The sequence below is a fragment of the Hylobates moloch genome, unplaced genomic scaffold (assembly GCF_009828535.3).
Source record: "Hylobates moloch isolate HMO894 unplaced genomic scaffold, HMol_V3 SCAFFOLD_2, whole genome shotgun sequence".
In the NCBI taxonomy this organism is placed as follows: domain Eukaryota; kingdom Metazoa; phylum Chordata; class Mammalia; order Primates; family Hylobatidae; genus Hylobates; species Hylobates moloch.
In genome coordinates, this window is record NW_026652277.1 from 29832912 (window position 1) to 29848286 (window position 15375).

Consider the following 15375-nt stretch of genomic DNA (forward strand, 5'->3'; position numbering starts at 1 on the left):
TTTAGCTTTATTTGCAACTGTAAAGTGGGCTCTCTGTAACAACAGGTATGTGAATAATGTTTAAAAATTTGACTTAATCTTAGCCTGCTTTATCCTAAGGCATCAAAATGCTTCTAGGCTATGTTTCTTTTGATTTTAACCATGGCAAAATATAAGCAGAAATGTACGTCCACTAATGCAAATACAAACGTGTAAACAGAAAGCCCAATCAACCAATGAATTTACTGCCTAACAAAAATGAGTTTGTGATTACACAATCACTTGCCTTTATAAGCATAGATAATCTAGAACTCCATATATATTAGTTTTTTTTTTTTTTTTGAGACAGGGTCTCACTCTGTCGCACAGACTGGAGTGCAGTGGCGTGATCTTGGCCCACCGCAACCTCCGCCTTCCAGGCTCAAGCGATTCTCTGGCCTCAGCCTCCCAAGCAGCTGGGATTACAGGCGCCCACCACCACGCCCAGCTAATTTTTGTATTTTTGGTAGAAATGGGGTTTCACTATTTTGGCCAGGCTGGTCTCGAACTCCTGATCTCATATGATCCACCCGTCTCAGCCTCCCAAAGTGCTGGAATTACAGGCGTGGCCACTATTACTACATTTGTTTCACACTATGACCAGTTAATGTCTGACTGGTTACTTTAATAACTGACATTTATACAGCACTGTAGAGTCTCCGGTGTCCTTTCACATATATTATGACACTTAAACCACACAATCACCCTGTGAGAAAGGACAGTTATTATTACTTACTTTAGCAGTGAAGAAACGGGGTCAGAAGATAACTAACCAGGCCAATATCAAACAAATGGGAAGCAATAACAAATCTGGGTTCCTCTCTCCATCTTCATGCCTACTCCTGTGCTTTTAGTGTATCAGGCTAGATAGGAGAGAGAACACAGATTATTCAGGGAGGAGGGAGGGGCCAGAGGTGTTCATGAGGTGAGCCTCACGAGCAGTTAGGCCATGAGGTAAGCACTTAAGTGCTTTGCTACTCACGGGGTGGTTCGGACTAGAAAAATCTGTATCACCTGGGAGCTAGTTAGAAATGTAGGCTCTCAGGCTCCACCTCTGCCCTACCAAATCAAAGTCGCATTTTCAACAAAACCCCAGGTGGTTCCTATGGACACTAGTTTGAGAAGTGCTTCACTAGTGACACTACATGGTCACTTGAACAGTATACATTAGACCATTTATATTCATTATTGTTGACGTGTTTAAGTTTTTGTTAGGTAAAACTTTTGCAACAGTTTTCAAATTAAGTGTATTTTTTAAACAAGTTTATTTTTCCATGTAATTAAAGATCTCCACTTCGGTAACTGGGGTCATGAAGGAATGTTAGAAAACCTTAAGCTGGTCAGTGCTTACCCACCTTTAAATTCCTCATAAAAATTAAGTTCTTTCTTTTGCCTGAAGGATACACTAGAGAGCATAACTGCCCTCTCCACACTTTAAACCCTTGACTAAAATAGGCCAATCCTATTCATGTAAATCCCACCTCCCAACTTGGATATTTCAGGAAGTATTGTATTGTTTTTCTGACTCTAAACTCTACCTAATTTCTTAATTAGTCTCAACACTTTCTGGCTCAAGAACTGAAACACAGCAACAGAAGCTAAAGGTTGAGAATTTAAGCTTGTTCCCACACCTTGGCGGACGGCAGCGACTGATTGCGGAGACCAGTGAAAACCCTGCCCCTAACCCTCTCTGTCCTAGCCCCATCCACTCAATTGAGCTTGACTCAGCCTGCTCCCTGCTCGTCTCAGTATTGCTCCCTTAGGGTCAGACATGCACTAGACTTCAGCACGTGGGAGCGCTGATGAGCGGCCAACCTGGGTCTATTTAAAACTACTATTCCCATCTCGAGGGGCACCTCCTCCCACAGCACAACCAGCCCAGGAGGGCAGGCAAGAAAATACTGCTCACCTGCTCCACCGGAAACCTCAAAATCCCGACCCGACCTAAACTAAAGGTATCTGGTAATTAATCCTTGGCACCTCCCACCACACGCTCCTGATTGGGCGCGTGAGAGAAGGCTGTGTCTGCGCGCGCTCTTACTAGTCCGGGGAATTCCATATCCTCTTCCAACCACCGGCATAAGCATTCAGGGGCGTTGCTTTCCTGGCAGTGGCCCGCCCCAGTTCGAGCCGGTGCCTTCCTGCGTCTCGCGATAACTTGTGCATTTTTTGGGGGCGGAACCACGTCAGGAAGAGCGCACAAAACTGCTCTTAGGTCATTGCAGAGCTACCGCTTCGGTTAGCCAGCCACGAAGTTCTCGCGAGAGTCGTCTCAATACCAAGTGAGGAAACTGGGGGACGCTGTGGGGAGGGGCGTGGGGATGGATCGCGCAGCGGCTGCTTCCTTTACCTTCCTCCCATGGTCTCCTTCCGGTTCTCGATGCTTCTCTGAGCTTAAGGGTTTCCGCCACTCGTTTACCCTCCCCCCAGCTCATGATCCTCCTCCCTCCCCCGCCCTCCTGCTCCAATCTCCGATCTGTTTAGTAAGAAGGTGCTGTTCCGAGAAGGAGAAGGAAAAGGGCTTGGCGCGTATTCACTCGGCCCCGGACGTGGGAAGCAAGCCGTCTGGCTTTGGCCTCACATCGGTCCTCTGCTCGCGACGGCGGCGTTGGCGGACTGATCCGCGGCGGTGAAGAGGCAGGAGGAGGGGGAGGGGCGGAGCGTGGCAGCTGGCAGTAGTTCCGTCAGAGCGGACATCTTGTGGCTGTGTCGTGCGCGTGAGCCCCGTAGGGCCGGGGAGGCACCAGCTGCCGCGCGGGGAGGAGGCCGAGGCCGCAGCTTGAGGGAGGCCCCGGCCCCTCTGTACGCGTGGGTGTGGACGGCTAGGGCAGGGAAGGGAGGCCGGCCCAGTGGCCGGCCGGGTAAGAGGGGCAGTGCGGGCCCTGGGCGGCTTGAGCGGCCAGCCTATTGGGTGCGGTGGGTTAGGATGGGAAGGCTGGGGAAGCCGCGGTCTCCTGCTGGAGGAGGAGGGGGAATGGGCGCGTCCTCGCGCCTAAGCCAGAGCCTCAGGGATAACACGGGCGCGTGGTGGAGGTGGCTGGGCGGGCACGCGCGGGAGCGCGCTGGAAGGCGGAGTGAGTGTACGGTGGCGTCAAGGGTGACAGAATAGCTCGCTGCGAGGACAGCAACACACATCAAGCCTCCCTTCCTTTATTTCCTTTCCTTCTCCGGCCGCACCTTTGGGCAGAAACCGAAAGCAGCCCGGCGTCCGTCCAGAGTCTTATGCTTCCCCCTCCCCCCTTGCCTTTCTTTGCCCTAGTGACGCCGGTATAGCGCCAACTAGGCCCCGGCTCCTCCTCTGCTGGGCTCCGGACCCTGCCCCGCACCCACCCCTTTCTCCTACGCCTCTTCCTCTCCCACCCGGGTCTCTTCCTTTCTAGAAGCTGGGAAGTTAAACTTGTAGCCACCACCTCCGGTCTTCCCGTCACCCTCGCCCCCACTTTGGGCCGAAAGCACGGTACACAGGCTGTTGGTGGCTTTGCCACGCCACCCCACCCACCCCGGATCGCGGCCGTTTTAAGGGACCTGGATTCATCAGGGGCTCTCCGGGGCCTGTGCGAGTGCTGATCTGCTCCGTTTTTGCAAAAGGCGCCTGTGTCTGGCAGAGCTGGTGTGAGACGAGACAATCCTGCCCCGCCGCCGGGATAATCGAGAGTTTTGGCCGGACCTTTGAGCATACACCGAGAGAGGAGCCAGACGACAAGCACACACTATGGCGCTGAAACGGATTAATAAGGTAACCCGCGGGGACAAGGGCATGGGGTGGTAGGAGAAAAGGAAGGCTCGGGCCAAGAGGAAAGCGTGGGGGTGGGAAGGAAGCATAATTCTGAAAATACCTCTTGGATCACTTCTTCCATGGGGGGATGGAGAACGCGGATATACTTCTTGAAGAAATGAAGTTTAAAGCTAGGAAACGGAGAACACTTGTGGCAAATGAGGTGTTATCCTGAGTGTGCTTCAGTGGAATCGGTGCAAATTAGGGGTGGAGGAGAGTGACTTAAGGCGCCTTTATTTTATTTTTTTGCTGCTTAAAAGAGTTCTTTTTGGGGTCCGAATTGCGGAGAGACGCTCCAGCAGATGTCATGGCGCTTCCTATTCTTGGTGCTTGAAAACTTACTTTAGTTGTGAGATCAAGGTTATCTAGGCCTTCTAGGGGGGAAAAAAGTCGGAGGAGAGAAAAAAAATCTGGCGAGTCCCGAACTTGACTGAGGGTCGGGTAGAAGTCTTGCGTATTGAAGGACACTCAGTGAGTCTAGTAGAAACTCTTAGTCAACTCTGGGCAGGTTACACCGAATAAGTGGGTTTGGGAGGAGATGGAATGACACAGTGTTGCCACTTCCTGTATTTTGTAGTTGCGGCTTTTCACCCGAAGCTATTTATCCGAGGGACACCGGGAACTGATGTAAAAGGCATTCTGGAAGCTCCCTTTTCCTTTTGGCTGGAGAGTGGGGGTGGATAAGGGGTGCGATGGCAGTAAGGGAAAGCTAATGTACCTATTTTTGCCTCATTCTATTTAATAACACCCTTGGGGAAGATTCTTTCGTTACTTGAAATGTGGTTTGATAGTATATTATCGATTTAAGTTGGAAAAAAATTAGGATTTTTCGGAGCTCTGGGAGTGAGCGGAACCTCCACCTCCGGTGGTTTAGTCTCATTTTCTTGCTCTAACTTCTATCCCGCATTTTAAGATGGCGGCTGCTTTAACTGGTTCAGGCTCTTTCCGGCATCTCCTTTCGTAATAATGTGAAATAATATGCTTTGTTTAATGTTAACTTTTATATCGCGTTGTGCACTGCTCTAAGACCCTCTGCTCAAAACTTACCTAAATTCAAACTCTTAAACTGTATTTCCCTTTTCTGTGACTTGTGTTTGTGTGGTGTGTTTGGTTGTTGCACAATCGAAGAGGGTGGAGTGTTTACAGCTAACTTGAAAAAAATGTCATGGAATAAATTCAGCCTTACTAGAAAAATTGTGGGGGGGGCGGTGAGTGTTAGAAACTTTGGTTTTAATAGATTACTTTTTTAAAAAGAGTTCTGAGAGGAATGGCAAGAATTTGCTTTTACTAAAATAGACTTGATACTACATTTGCATTTATTTAATTATGACTGAAGTTTATTTGGCAAGATTGGTGTTTCATGAAAGAGGGAGGTTTAAATATTCACTCTTAATATATATTGATACGAAATCTTGAATTTTGTTTTGGGCCTTCATTACATCGTCATTTTGGGTTATGCGAAATACAAATTCAAATCTGTGTGTTTGTGAAATGAAAAGAGGAAGAAAAGCTTTTTAGGAGTTAAGGATTAAAGTAAAAATTATTTTGAAATAATAACCTCTTTCTGTGACCACTTTAAAGGCCAGGAACATATTGGAGAAGCCTAGTTGTATGTTACAGTGTAGTTTACACAAAGAGCGTAACATTCAGCACAAATAAAAATCTTTTCTGTTGGAATTAGTTTAGGCCACTAAAATGTGGAATAGTTTCAGATCCATAGCTTTTTGTGCATGTGGAACAGAACACGTTAAAGGAAGGCCTCTGATTTTTTTTTCTCTTACAGGTCATACCCAGCTGCTGTGACACCACTTAAATGATTTTAAAGCTTTAGAGAGACAATGTAACAGTGGCTAAGAGTGTGAACATTGGAGCAGAAATGCTCCAGTTAGAATTCTAGCTCTGGGCAAGTTTATGTGCCTCTATAAGAAGGGTATCTGTTGTAATATGAACAATAAATGACTGTGTGCCTAATATGTACCAGGCACTGTTTTAGACATTGGGGTGGCAGCAGTGAACAAAACAAATTTTAAGTTCTTAGATTTGTTTTGAGGATTAAATAATGTGCAAATTTGAACATGCTCTTGGCACATGACACTTCTAGTTATTACTATTTTAATATCACCATTTATAATTTTTAAAAACCATTTTTGTTAACTTTGATTTCTAGGTTAGTACTCTTAACCAGGTTGTCTCCTTTTGTAAATATTTTCAGGATTTATGTAATATAGACATAACATAAAAACTTGGCAGATTGGAAGTACCAGTGTTTATGTGAACATTATTGATTCAACTTACAGAAACTTTGACATGTGCATGTGGTTTGGTTTTTCAGCTGTTAATGTTAGAATCACATGAGGCAACTTTCAGACATTCCACATCCAAACAGTTTTAGTGAGTGGACAGCTCTGAACTGGAATGCTGTTCGGTTTAGGCACCTCTTCTAGAAATACGGAGTCAAGTAGCCGTTGATGTCAGTATGGTATGCTTGTGTTACATACCTATTTCGAATTTATTCTTGTCTGATGGTCCCACATTTCAAATATTAAGATATATCTGTACTCTTCATTAATATTTTACTGAAATGATTATTGGAATACTTTTAACCGTTAGTCCATTTGATCGAGCTTTTGAATTTATACTTTGTTTCAGCTATGTTCTTGGAGTAAGTTTTTTGACTGTTAGACCAATCAACTTTTTTCCTGTATTCTTTATTTGAACGAGCTGTAATAATGGTCTTAAATAGGGCTATTAAACAACAGGAGTTAAAAGTGGCACTCCAAGTAGATTGGTATTGAGAGCCGTAGACAATTTTGCCACTCCCATTAAACAGGGACTACAGTATATGTGTTTTAGGGACGTTTGAAGATAAATATGTGAACCAAGCCTAAAAGAATAGCTCATGTTTTCATTATATACACCCTGTTAAGTTTTCATAAGGGTTTTTATTTCTGGAAGTATGACTTTAGTCTTTATATATGATTATAAGCAAGCAGCTAGCAGGGAAACCATGGGTAAAGGGTTAAAAAACCCTCATTTGGTCTTGGTTTCCCTCCTACCACCACTTCCACTGAGATAATTTCAAGATTATCTCCATCTCGAAATTGAAAAACTTCGGCACAGAGGTTAAGAAGATGACTCCGGGTTCATGTTGTGACAGTTGGGATTAGAACCTAGGCAGCCTGGTCCAGAGTATGTGCTCTTAACTACAGTTTGATATCATCCTTTAGGTTTGTCATTCAGAACGGTTTACTTTTGCATATAGTATTGCCTATTACAGTAGTTCAGACAGTGCAGTCCCATCTAAACCCTAACTCATTTAATCTTCAAGACAACCATGTGGGATAGATGTGAGAATTTTATAGATGAAGTAACAGGCTCAGAGAAATAGTTGTCTAGTCACACAACTAGTAAGTGACTGAGATTCAAATCAGATAGGCACCAAAAGCTCAAGCTCTTTTTTGAACCATTTCAATTCCCCCCCCTTTTGTTGTTGTTGTTGTTGTTGTTGTTGTTGTTGTTGTTGGAGAGGGAATCTCACTGTGTCGCCCAGGCTGGAGTGCAGTGGCACGATCTCAGCTCACTGCAAGCTCCGCCTTCTGGGTTCACGCCATTCTGCCTCAGCCTCCTGAGTAGCTGGGACTACAGGCGCCCGCCACCACGTCCGGCTAATTTTTTAATATTTTTAGTAGAGACACGGTTTCACCGTGTTAGCCAGGACGGTCTTGGCTTGATCTCCTGACCTCGTGATCCAACCGCTTCAGCCTCCCAAAGTGCTGCGATTACAGGCGTGAGCCATCACTCCTGGCCCTTCAATTCCTGTTTTATGTATGTGGTTTTAGTTTGTTGCCTGAAATAAGCTGCTTTGCTCTCCCACTTCTACATCTAAGTAATTGGGAGTTAGCTTTACTCTTAGGTTATAGCTAATTTGTGAGTTAAGATTTTAGCTAATAATGTTTTGAAAGTAGAAGTGGATTTAATTCTTTTGGAGTAGTCTATTCAAGCACTGAAAACTAACATGTGCCAGTTAACTGCTTAGGATGTCTTAGAGTAAACAAAATATACTTACTGTCCCCAACTAGTATATAGGCTGGGTAAACTGTCTTGCATGTGTTTCATATATGGTCCTCAAGGCTTGTCTATAGCCAGCTCACTTCATGTGTAGGATAGTTGTGTGTCTGAAGGATGCTGATAATAATAAGACCTCAGTATTTGTTTAATTTGAAAAAGGATGCATTACTGACACTGCATACTTTTCTTTCATCATGCTCATCTGCAGTGTTGATTCTGGTTTTTGTTATTTACACAAATAAAAAGTTGAATGCTCCATCATTGGGATGAACTACTGTGTCACTAGATTGCTCTGTCAGACTTTGCACCTGAGTTTAGGTGACCCTTTTTATCCAAGACAGGCAATCTTTGAGGATTCTCCACAGCATGTTGCTATAATCTATTAAAAAAGAAACTAGATTCCTAACAGTAAGACAAAAAAAATCTTTCAGATTAAAATCTCAAACCTAGGTTGGTTTTTGCATTCTTTTTTTAAATAGCAGTTTTCTTCTATCTGTTAGTGTATAGAAGAGCTTACTGAATATTATATATTATTGGGTGTGACATGAATTACATTTATATTCCAGAACATTTGGAGTTTTTAAAAAAATTTTGTGGGTACATAGTTGGTGTATATATTTATGGGTTACATTAAATATTTTGATACAGGCATGCAATGCATAATCACATTAGGGTAAATGGGGTACATACCTTGAGCATTTATCCTTTGTGTTACAATCCAATTATACTTGTTTAGTTATTTTTAAATGTCAGATTGTTTAGAGTTAAAAAAAAAAAATACAGCTGCATGGGGGTCTTAGACTTACTAAATCATTTTCCCTGGAAACATAATTTCGAAAATTTTGTAGGTGATTCTGAAGCTCCTCTCTGATTAAGAACCACAGATACAGGGGAGTGAAGGTCCTAATCTGCATTAGACGTAGTATTCTAGTCCCAGGGAATAAATGAGGAAGATGGTCCTTACCTATGGTAATCTTTGCGTTCAGTGGTGAAAATAAGCATGTAAACATATGAATAGTTGTTTGTCACTTTGTACATTTACCTTTCAAGAATATTAGATCTAGTAGGGGAGGTATGTAAAATAAATTTTCTGTACTATATTTTTTATACTAGTATTATTACAGTGTGGTTTGTCTTGTATTATAATGACTTAAAATTCCCTTTGCCAAAACCAGTGTTTTGAAATTAGCGAAATAAAACTCTTCATTCTTGGAAATGTTGTGGTCTTGAGCTTGCTACCATAGCAATGTTATTTCATAATTAAAAATGAATGCATTCACCAAATATCTTATTGTCCAGTTTCTCTTAATAGATAAGATTTATTCAGAATTGTACCCTCAACCTTGTTATGTAGGGAAGGGAAAAGTTTATGGAAGTGTTTTTATACTTTGTTGAAACATCTGATTTTTATCTCCTAACTATACTTTCAGCATAATGTGTTGTAAAAGAGACCTTCAACTTTTCATAGCTGAATTTGTCGTATTTAAATGTTTCTCAGTTGTGAGTCACGATTTCTTGTACCTTTTTCAGTATGAAATACTTACATTAATCCTAACCTTGCTGTAATTTCATGGCTAATGTATAATTGAATGTTTTCTACTACTGGGCAGCTGTTTGGCTGTTAATCTTTGTTTTTTTGTTTGTTTGTTTTAATGTCCATAAAATTGCTTTCATGGAGCAGAGCTTCAAATCTAAATTTGGGTTTCTTTGCCCATTTTTAAATAATGCTTACAAAAGAATGGCTTCGAATGATGTTAAGTGACTTTACCTTCAGTGGTGATTGAAAGAACATTAGTAATATTCAGTCCATTCTTAGTACCTCATGTAATGAACACGCATGCTTGTTTCACCTATAATTACAACTAAACAGGAAGTTAATACCTTGTCAGTGATGCAGTGAGATACTGTGCAGTGCCTACTGTTAATCCTTAAGATAAAAAAGGATTTCTCAGAAGAAATTTCAAATTAAAATGCGTTTTAAAGGGACTATTTGGAGTTCTGTGAAATTGTTCATATCTTTTTGCCAAGCATCCTTCTTTTGAAATAACCATGTTTCTGAAGTTTGTTGTTCCCTTCCTTGATACTCGCATCTACATATTTTATACAGACATTCATAACATTAAAGTTAATAAAACTTTTTACTTTATGGTAAACTAGATCTTTATATGAGCAATTACAGTAGTTATTTTCTGCCTGGTGGGCAGCTAATTGCACTGCATTTCGAACTCTGTTGTTGGTTCGTACCTTTGTATTTTTCTAGGTTGGTTGTAAAGTCTCCTTGAGGATGATTCTTAAAATTTCTTAAGGCACTTACTCCCTTTGTTTCCCACCTCATTTTGTCATCTCGTCCAGTCCCCAAAGCTGTGTTTTGTGTTGCTCAGTATAGGTTTTTGAGGCAAGGGCTGTTTTTATGGTGCTGATTCACAGTCGTACAAATCTTGTCTTTGAGTCATGTAAATCTTGTCTTTAGTTCTGAAAGAAACAGACTCTTAAATAGAATACAAGAAATTAACTTTTAGTAATGGCATAAGCTTTTAGTTTTCCCGAAAGTGCTGAGAGGAAATGTTGTATACTACATTCTGTCCTCTGTATGACCTTTATGTGATGACGTGCAAAATAGATGGTAGAGATTGGGATAGCAAATGATTTGTGGAACATCGTGGTGATAATTTTACTGTCTTAAAGGTAGAATCCATGAACTTGGCCTTGCCACTATATAGGCTTTTAAATTTTGACAAGACTTGGGGGGATGAAACCTAGAATAAGTTATTTATGGCATTACGCTTTAATAGGGTTGACACTTAAAACCCTGTTTTCATAAATGCGACCGTTTGGTTACGTTGATCTGATGAACAGATACTGGCTGTCATTGAAAGAAAGTTAACCGAATGTTCAGATACTTATTGGGCTCCTGGAACATGGCTGCTCTGTAGCTTCATGAATACTCATAATATCCGTAAATAATTGTGAATAAATATTTTTAGTATTTGCAAATATTTTTAGTATTTCCAATTTATAAGCTCTTTGAAGGGAGGGATTTTTTTTTTTTTTTTTTTTTTGAGATGGAGTCTTGGTCAGCTGCCCAGGTTAGAGTGCAGTGGCACAACTGCGGCCCACTGCAACCACCGTCTCCCGGGTTCAAGCAATTCTCCTGTCTCAGCCTCTCGAGTAGCTGGGATTACAGGCACCCGCCATCATTCCCAGCTAATTTTTATATTTTAGTAGAGATGGTGTTTCACCATGTTGGCCAGGCTGGTCTTGAATTCCTGACCTCAGGTGATCCGCCTGCCTCGGCTTCCCAAAGTGCTAGGATTACAAGCGTGAGCCACCACGCCCAGCAAGGGAGGGAACATTCTTATGTTTCTGCTAGTATCCTTTCAGGTCTTTAATGTTTTCAGTACCTTGGCCTACTGTTCTTTGAAGCCTGTGGTTGGTCACCACTGCTAGTACCACTTATCATTGAATGAGGAAGATAGAAAATAGAGAAGCAGAAAGCATAGTCTAACATCTCCAACAATCAACTATTAAATCCCATATCCCATAGTGACTACAGTAAAGGTCTTCCTCAAAATAAACCATTTGCAGGCTTTGTATTAAAAATCTCATGTAAGGAATGTTTCAGAATAAAAAAAATAGTGGCCAAACCCATTACTGCTTAAATCACGTACTTCCAGATGAGAACACTCACCAGTGGCTTAAGCTGTACCTGTTGGTTGCCTTTTAGAGAGATTTTTTTGGTGAAAAAAATCCTGCCCTATTTTCTACCATGGTGCCCACCAGGTCTTCAGAAATAGGCAAACAATTCAGTTGTGTAAAGTCTGTTCCTGTCTCAGGTTTCTTTGTGGTGTTTTAACTAATGAGGCAAACTAGACCACGTGAGAGCTTTGAGAGGGTCTCATTTACCTAGCTTAGAAGGCAGAGAGGGGTGTCCTTGACTTCTTTTCCTATAGGTATTTTCAGGCTTTTAAAACAAGTATTTTTTCCAGTGAGAAGGTCTGGATTCTCACACTAGCCAAGTGTGCAGAAAGTTTGAGGAGAAGCAGCTCAGAGGAAGATGACACTAAAAGGAGAAAGTTTCCTAAAAGAGCACTCTGTGGAAAAGAAATGTCCAACCTTTTAGCTCTTTTTATAGCTAGAACGGTTTCTTAGTGTTGTGCCCTGATTGTATGTGCTTGATCTATCTTAGTGTCCCTTCAACGTGAGTGGAGCCTTGAGCAATTCCTAAAGTATGTCAGTGTCCCCAACCAAACATTTTCCTGTTTCAGTGGTCTTAATAGTTGAGTAATGCTGTTCCCCTTAGGTGAGGGGTAGTCAGCACAGTATAAAAAAATTTTACAGGTGCCGTGTGAGAGCTGTTCCTTCTGATTCTTGCACTGTTCCTCTTCCTCTAGACTACTAGGAAGGAATAATAAGCTGAAAATTTCAATTGTGTGAATTTTTTACATTGTTTTTGTCTCTGAAGCCTGTGAAACTTTAGGCTCTAAAAACATTTTGTTAGGTGACTCTCGTAGACAAAATTACTTTTAACAATGCTGAATATGGGCGTCGTTGGAAATTGATTTCCAGTCCAGTAAATGGTCTTGCCGTGGGATAGAATCATTTTCTCAGGCCATGTAACTTGAAAAATAGTACTGGATTCACACTACGTATAATGAGATACAGACTAACGGGGGATAGTTATGGAGAAATAAATCGTAAGGAAAACATTAGTTTTCCATATCCTGTTCATTCTGGAGCATTGAGTAATAGTCTGGTGCAGTTGAGATTTTTTTCCCTCAATTTGCCAAACATTAAATTATCTTTACAAGGACACCCTGTTGAGAAAGGAACCTTTTTGAAACTTACCCCTAGTCCTAATTTTTAAGTTGTTAGTAGGTACACTTAGTTCACCTGTCCTAAAGGTGAACATGTTCTATGCTCGAATGTAATCATTTCTTTCCCCTCTCTTAAGGGACTCAACTGTAAAACAGAGAAGATGAGCTCTATTTCCGTAAAGTGGTTATAAGAGTACAGTTAAACACTTGTGATGTACGACTGCTAGTATATTTAAAAATCAAAACTCATTTGTCTTCTATTTCGAAACCATCAGTGACTTCCCATTGCCTTTGGAATAGTCTAAATTCAAGGGCTCTTTTAAAAGATGAAGTCATAACCTGCCTTTCTAGCTAAATCTGCCACTCTCCTAGTATACTCTGTCTGGTATACTAAACTCTGCAGTATTTGTTCTGGCAAATTTTTATGCCCTGTGTTCTTTGACACTCCTGACTTTGAGTTTCTCTACCTAGAATGCTTCTCTTACTCCTTGTTCTTGGTAAATGCCTGCTTATTTTTCCATCAAGACCCAGCTCAAATGGCACTCCTCTAAACCCAAGAAAAGTTAGTGGTTGGTTTTTCAGGATTCGCAGAGCATTTGAAATCCCTTTATTTTAAACATGTAGGTTGTTAAAGTATAATTTTTGTTTTGTCTTGCACCTGCTTTCTGTTAGCTGAGTCTGAGGAGGCATTTGTATCTTAATTATCTTGGTGTTTTTATACCTAACATGCATGGCACCAAAAAGGCAGTGTTCCTGTGAATGAATGAATGTTTTGATGGTGAAATTAACATTACATTTTCATTTTAGAAATGGATTTAAATTAACCTCCAGTGTGAAAGTTAACCTTGTTACTCCTAATTCAATTTTGAGACTTAGCTTCATTTAGATTTCTTACATGTTTTTCAGCAAAACTCAAAAACTAAATTGTGTTTGAAGTGGGATAAAATCTAAATAATTGGTATTCAGAATTGGTCTCTCACTACCGCTGTATATATTTTTTAACTCCTTAATGTAATCCGGATTAAATAAGGGATTTATTAGAAGGAAACTGGGATAGTTAACAATGAATGGAATAGGTATAGGAACCAGAGCAAGCTACAACCTCAGGAACCAAAATTGCACATCTGTATGGAAAGTAAGCTCTTTGTTATTGCTGCTGTTGAATATGGTCTCTTTAGCTTTTGACTTTACCATGTAAGTCCATGACACGTGCCTGTCAACAGCTGTGGGTCACATTCTTACAGCTCTTGATTATAGAAGGAAGAATGTCCCTTTGATTTGGAAAATCTTGGGTTGGGGTGGACAGTGGACTAATAGTTGGGTCCCAGCTGAGGGAACAAAATTCTGTGGTTAGTCATGTCCAAATAATTGGTTAATGATGGCTGACCCAGGACTACAGTCACATGATTTGGAGTAAGGGAAAAGGAATTCATGAGTAAGATGGTTTATTGAGTAGACAAAATGTCTGCTAGCTACAAAGAGCATCTGCTGTGACTTACTCTTTGCTCACATTTTTTTCCTAAGATACTGTCTTGCTCATTCTGTGGGCATATAATGTTACAAAAATTATTTGATAGCTCAAAGGTAAGTGTTTGTACATGGTTTTGTTACTATTGGGTACTAAGTGGTACTTTAAATAGTAATATTAGATACTATTTAAATGGCAAGAAAGAAAATGATGAAGTAAGAACAGCATTTTTATCTTAAAAAAAAACCTTTGTTTTGATTGTTAAAATACTTAGGTCATTTTTCTGTATTGAATTTAAAGTAGGTAAGTTAATTGGCCTGCTTTTATATCTTTGATTATTACTAAAGAGATGTCTTGATGATGGAGAACTTGGAAAATAAGGCGGTTAGAAATGTTACGAGAGTAACAAGAACCTGAAATTACTGGAGCTAAGAGCTGAAACCCAGTGTTAACTAGCTGAAATTATACTTTCACTCTAAAAGGATGATAATGCTAGCATTTAAAGGCTTAGTGATAAATATCAGTGTGCCGAAAACTCATTTATTCTATAAGAAATACTTTCTTACTTTCTTTGTAATTGAAATGTGTAACGTTGAAGTAGTATGGTGTTTATATTCTAGGTCAACTTTGTAGTTTTCTGACCTTTAGTTTTATTTATAATGAAGTATTCCAACATTATTGGGTATTTTGTTTAGAGCAACCATGATTACATTGATTTTTATTTTTAAATTAAAATATCTTAATATTTATTCTGGCCAGGCACAGTGGCTCACACCTGTAATCCCAGCACTTTGGGAGGCCAAGGTGATCACCTGAGGTCAGGAGTTCGAGACCAGTGTAGCCAACATGGTGAAACCCCGTCTCTACTAAAAATACAAAAAATTAGCCGGGTGTGGTGGCGCGCACCTCTAGTTCCAGTTACTCAGAAGGCTGAGGCAGGAGAATCACTTGAACCCAGGAGGCAGAGGTTGCAGTGAGCCAAGATTGCGCCATTGTACTCCACCATGGGCGACAAGAGTGAAACTCCATCTCCAAAAAAATAGAAAATTACGCTAAATATTTTTGTTCAGACATTTTAACATGTATTAAATGTAAAATCTAGTATGTTTATTGAGGTAATTATGAGTAAATAAATGTAAAACTTGGATTGTGTTGTCAGCTTTTTAAACTCTTATTTCAGTATTAGGTATATTCAGATGCTTACAAAGACATTTTTAGACAACTAAGCATAT

The 15375-nt window shown here is 40.8% G+C and overlaps 1 protein-coding gene and 1 long non-coding RNA gene across 9 annotated transcripts in view; one reads left to right on the top strand and one right to left on the bottom strand.

The window, feature by feature from the left end:
* The window catches only part of LOC116483104 (uncharacterized), a 37682-nt gene extending 35629 nt beyond the window's left edge, over positions 1–2053 (bottom strand). For both annotated transcript variants that reach the window (XR_009211377.1, XR_009211376.1), the window contains exons 1-2: positions 1928–2053; positions 755–881 (exon numbers count right to left, since the gene is read on the bottom strand). This is a non-coding gene — a long non-coding RNA (uncharacterized LOC116483104). The remainder of the gene's footprint in view (positions 1–754; positions 882–1927) is intronic.
* Positions 1–15375, top strand: part of UBE2D3 (ubiquitin conjugating enzyme E2 D3) — a 73640-nt gene that overhangs the window by 37598 nt on the left and 20667 nt on the right. Inside the window, exons 1-2 of one of the 7 annotated variants that reach the window (XM_058432579.1) lie at positions 1602–1973; positions 3607–3754. The exons of 1 other annotated variant lie outside the window; for it this stretch is intronic. In XM_058432579.1, coding sequence (XP_058288562.1) covers positions 3731–3754 — 24 coding nt within the window. In that variant the 5' untranslated portion in view covers positions 1602–1973; positions 3607–3730. Of the gene's footprint in view, positions 1–1601; positions 1974–2185; positions 2656–2678; positions 2821–2911; positions 2930–2953; positions 3476–3606; positions 3755–15375 lie in introns of those variants that run through there. 5 more of the 7 variants (XM_032176578.2, XM_032176665.1, XM_032176491.2 and 2 more) reach the window with 5 other exon arrangements.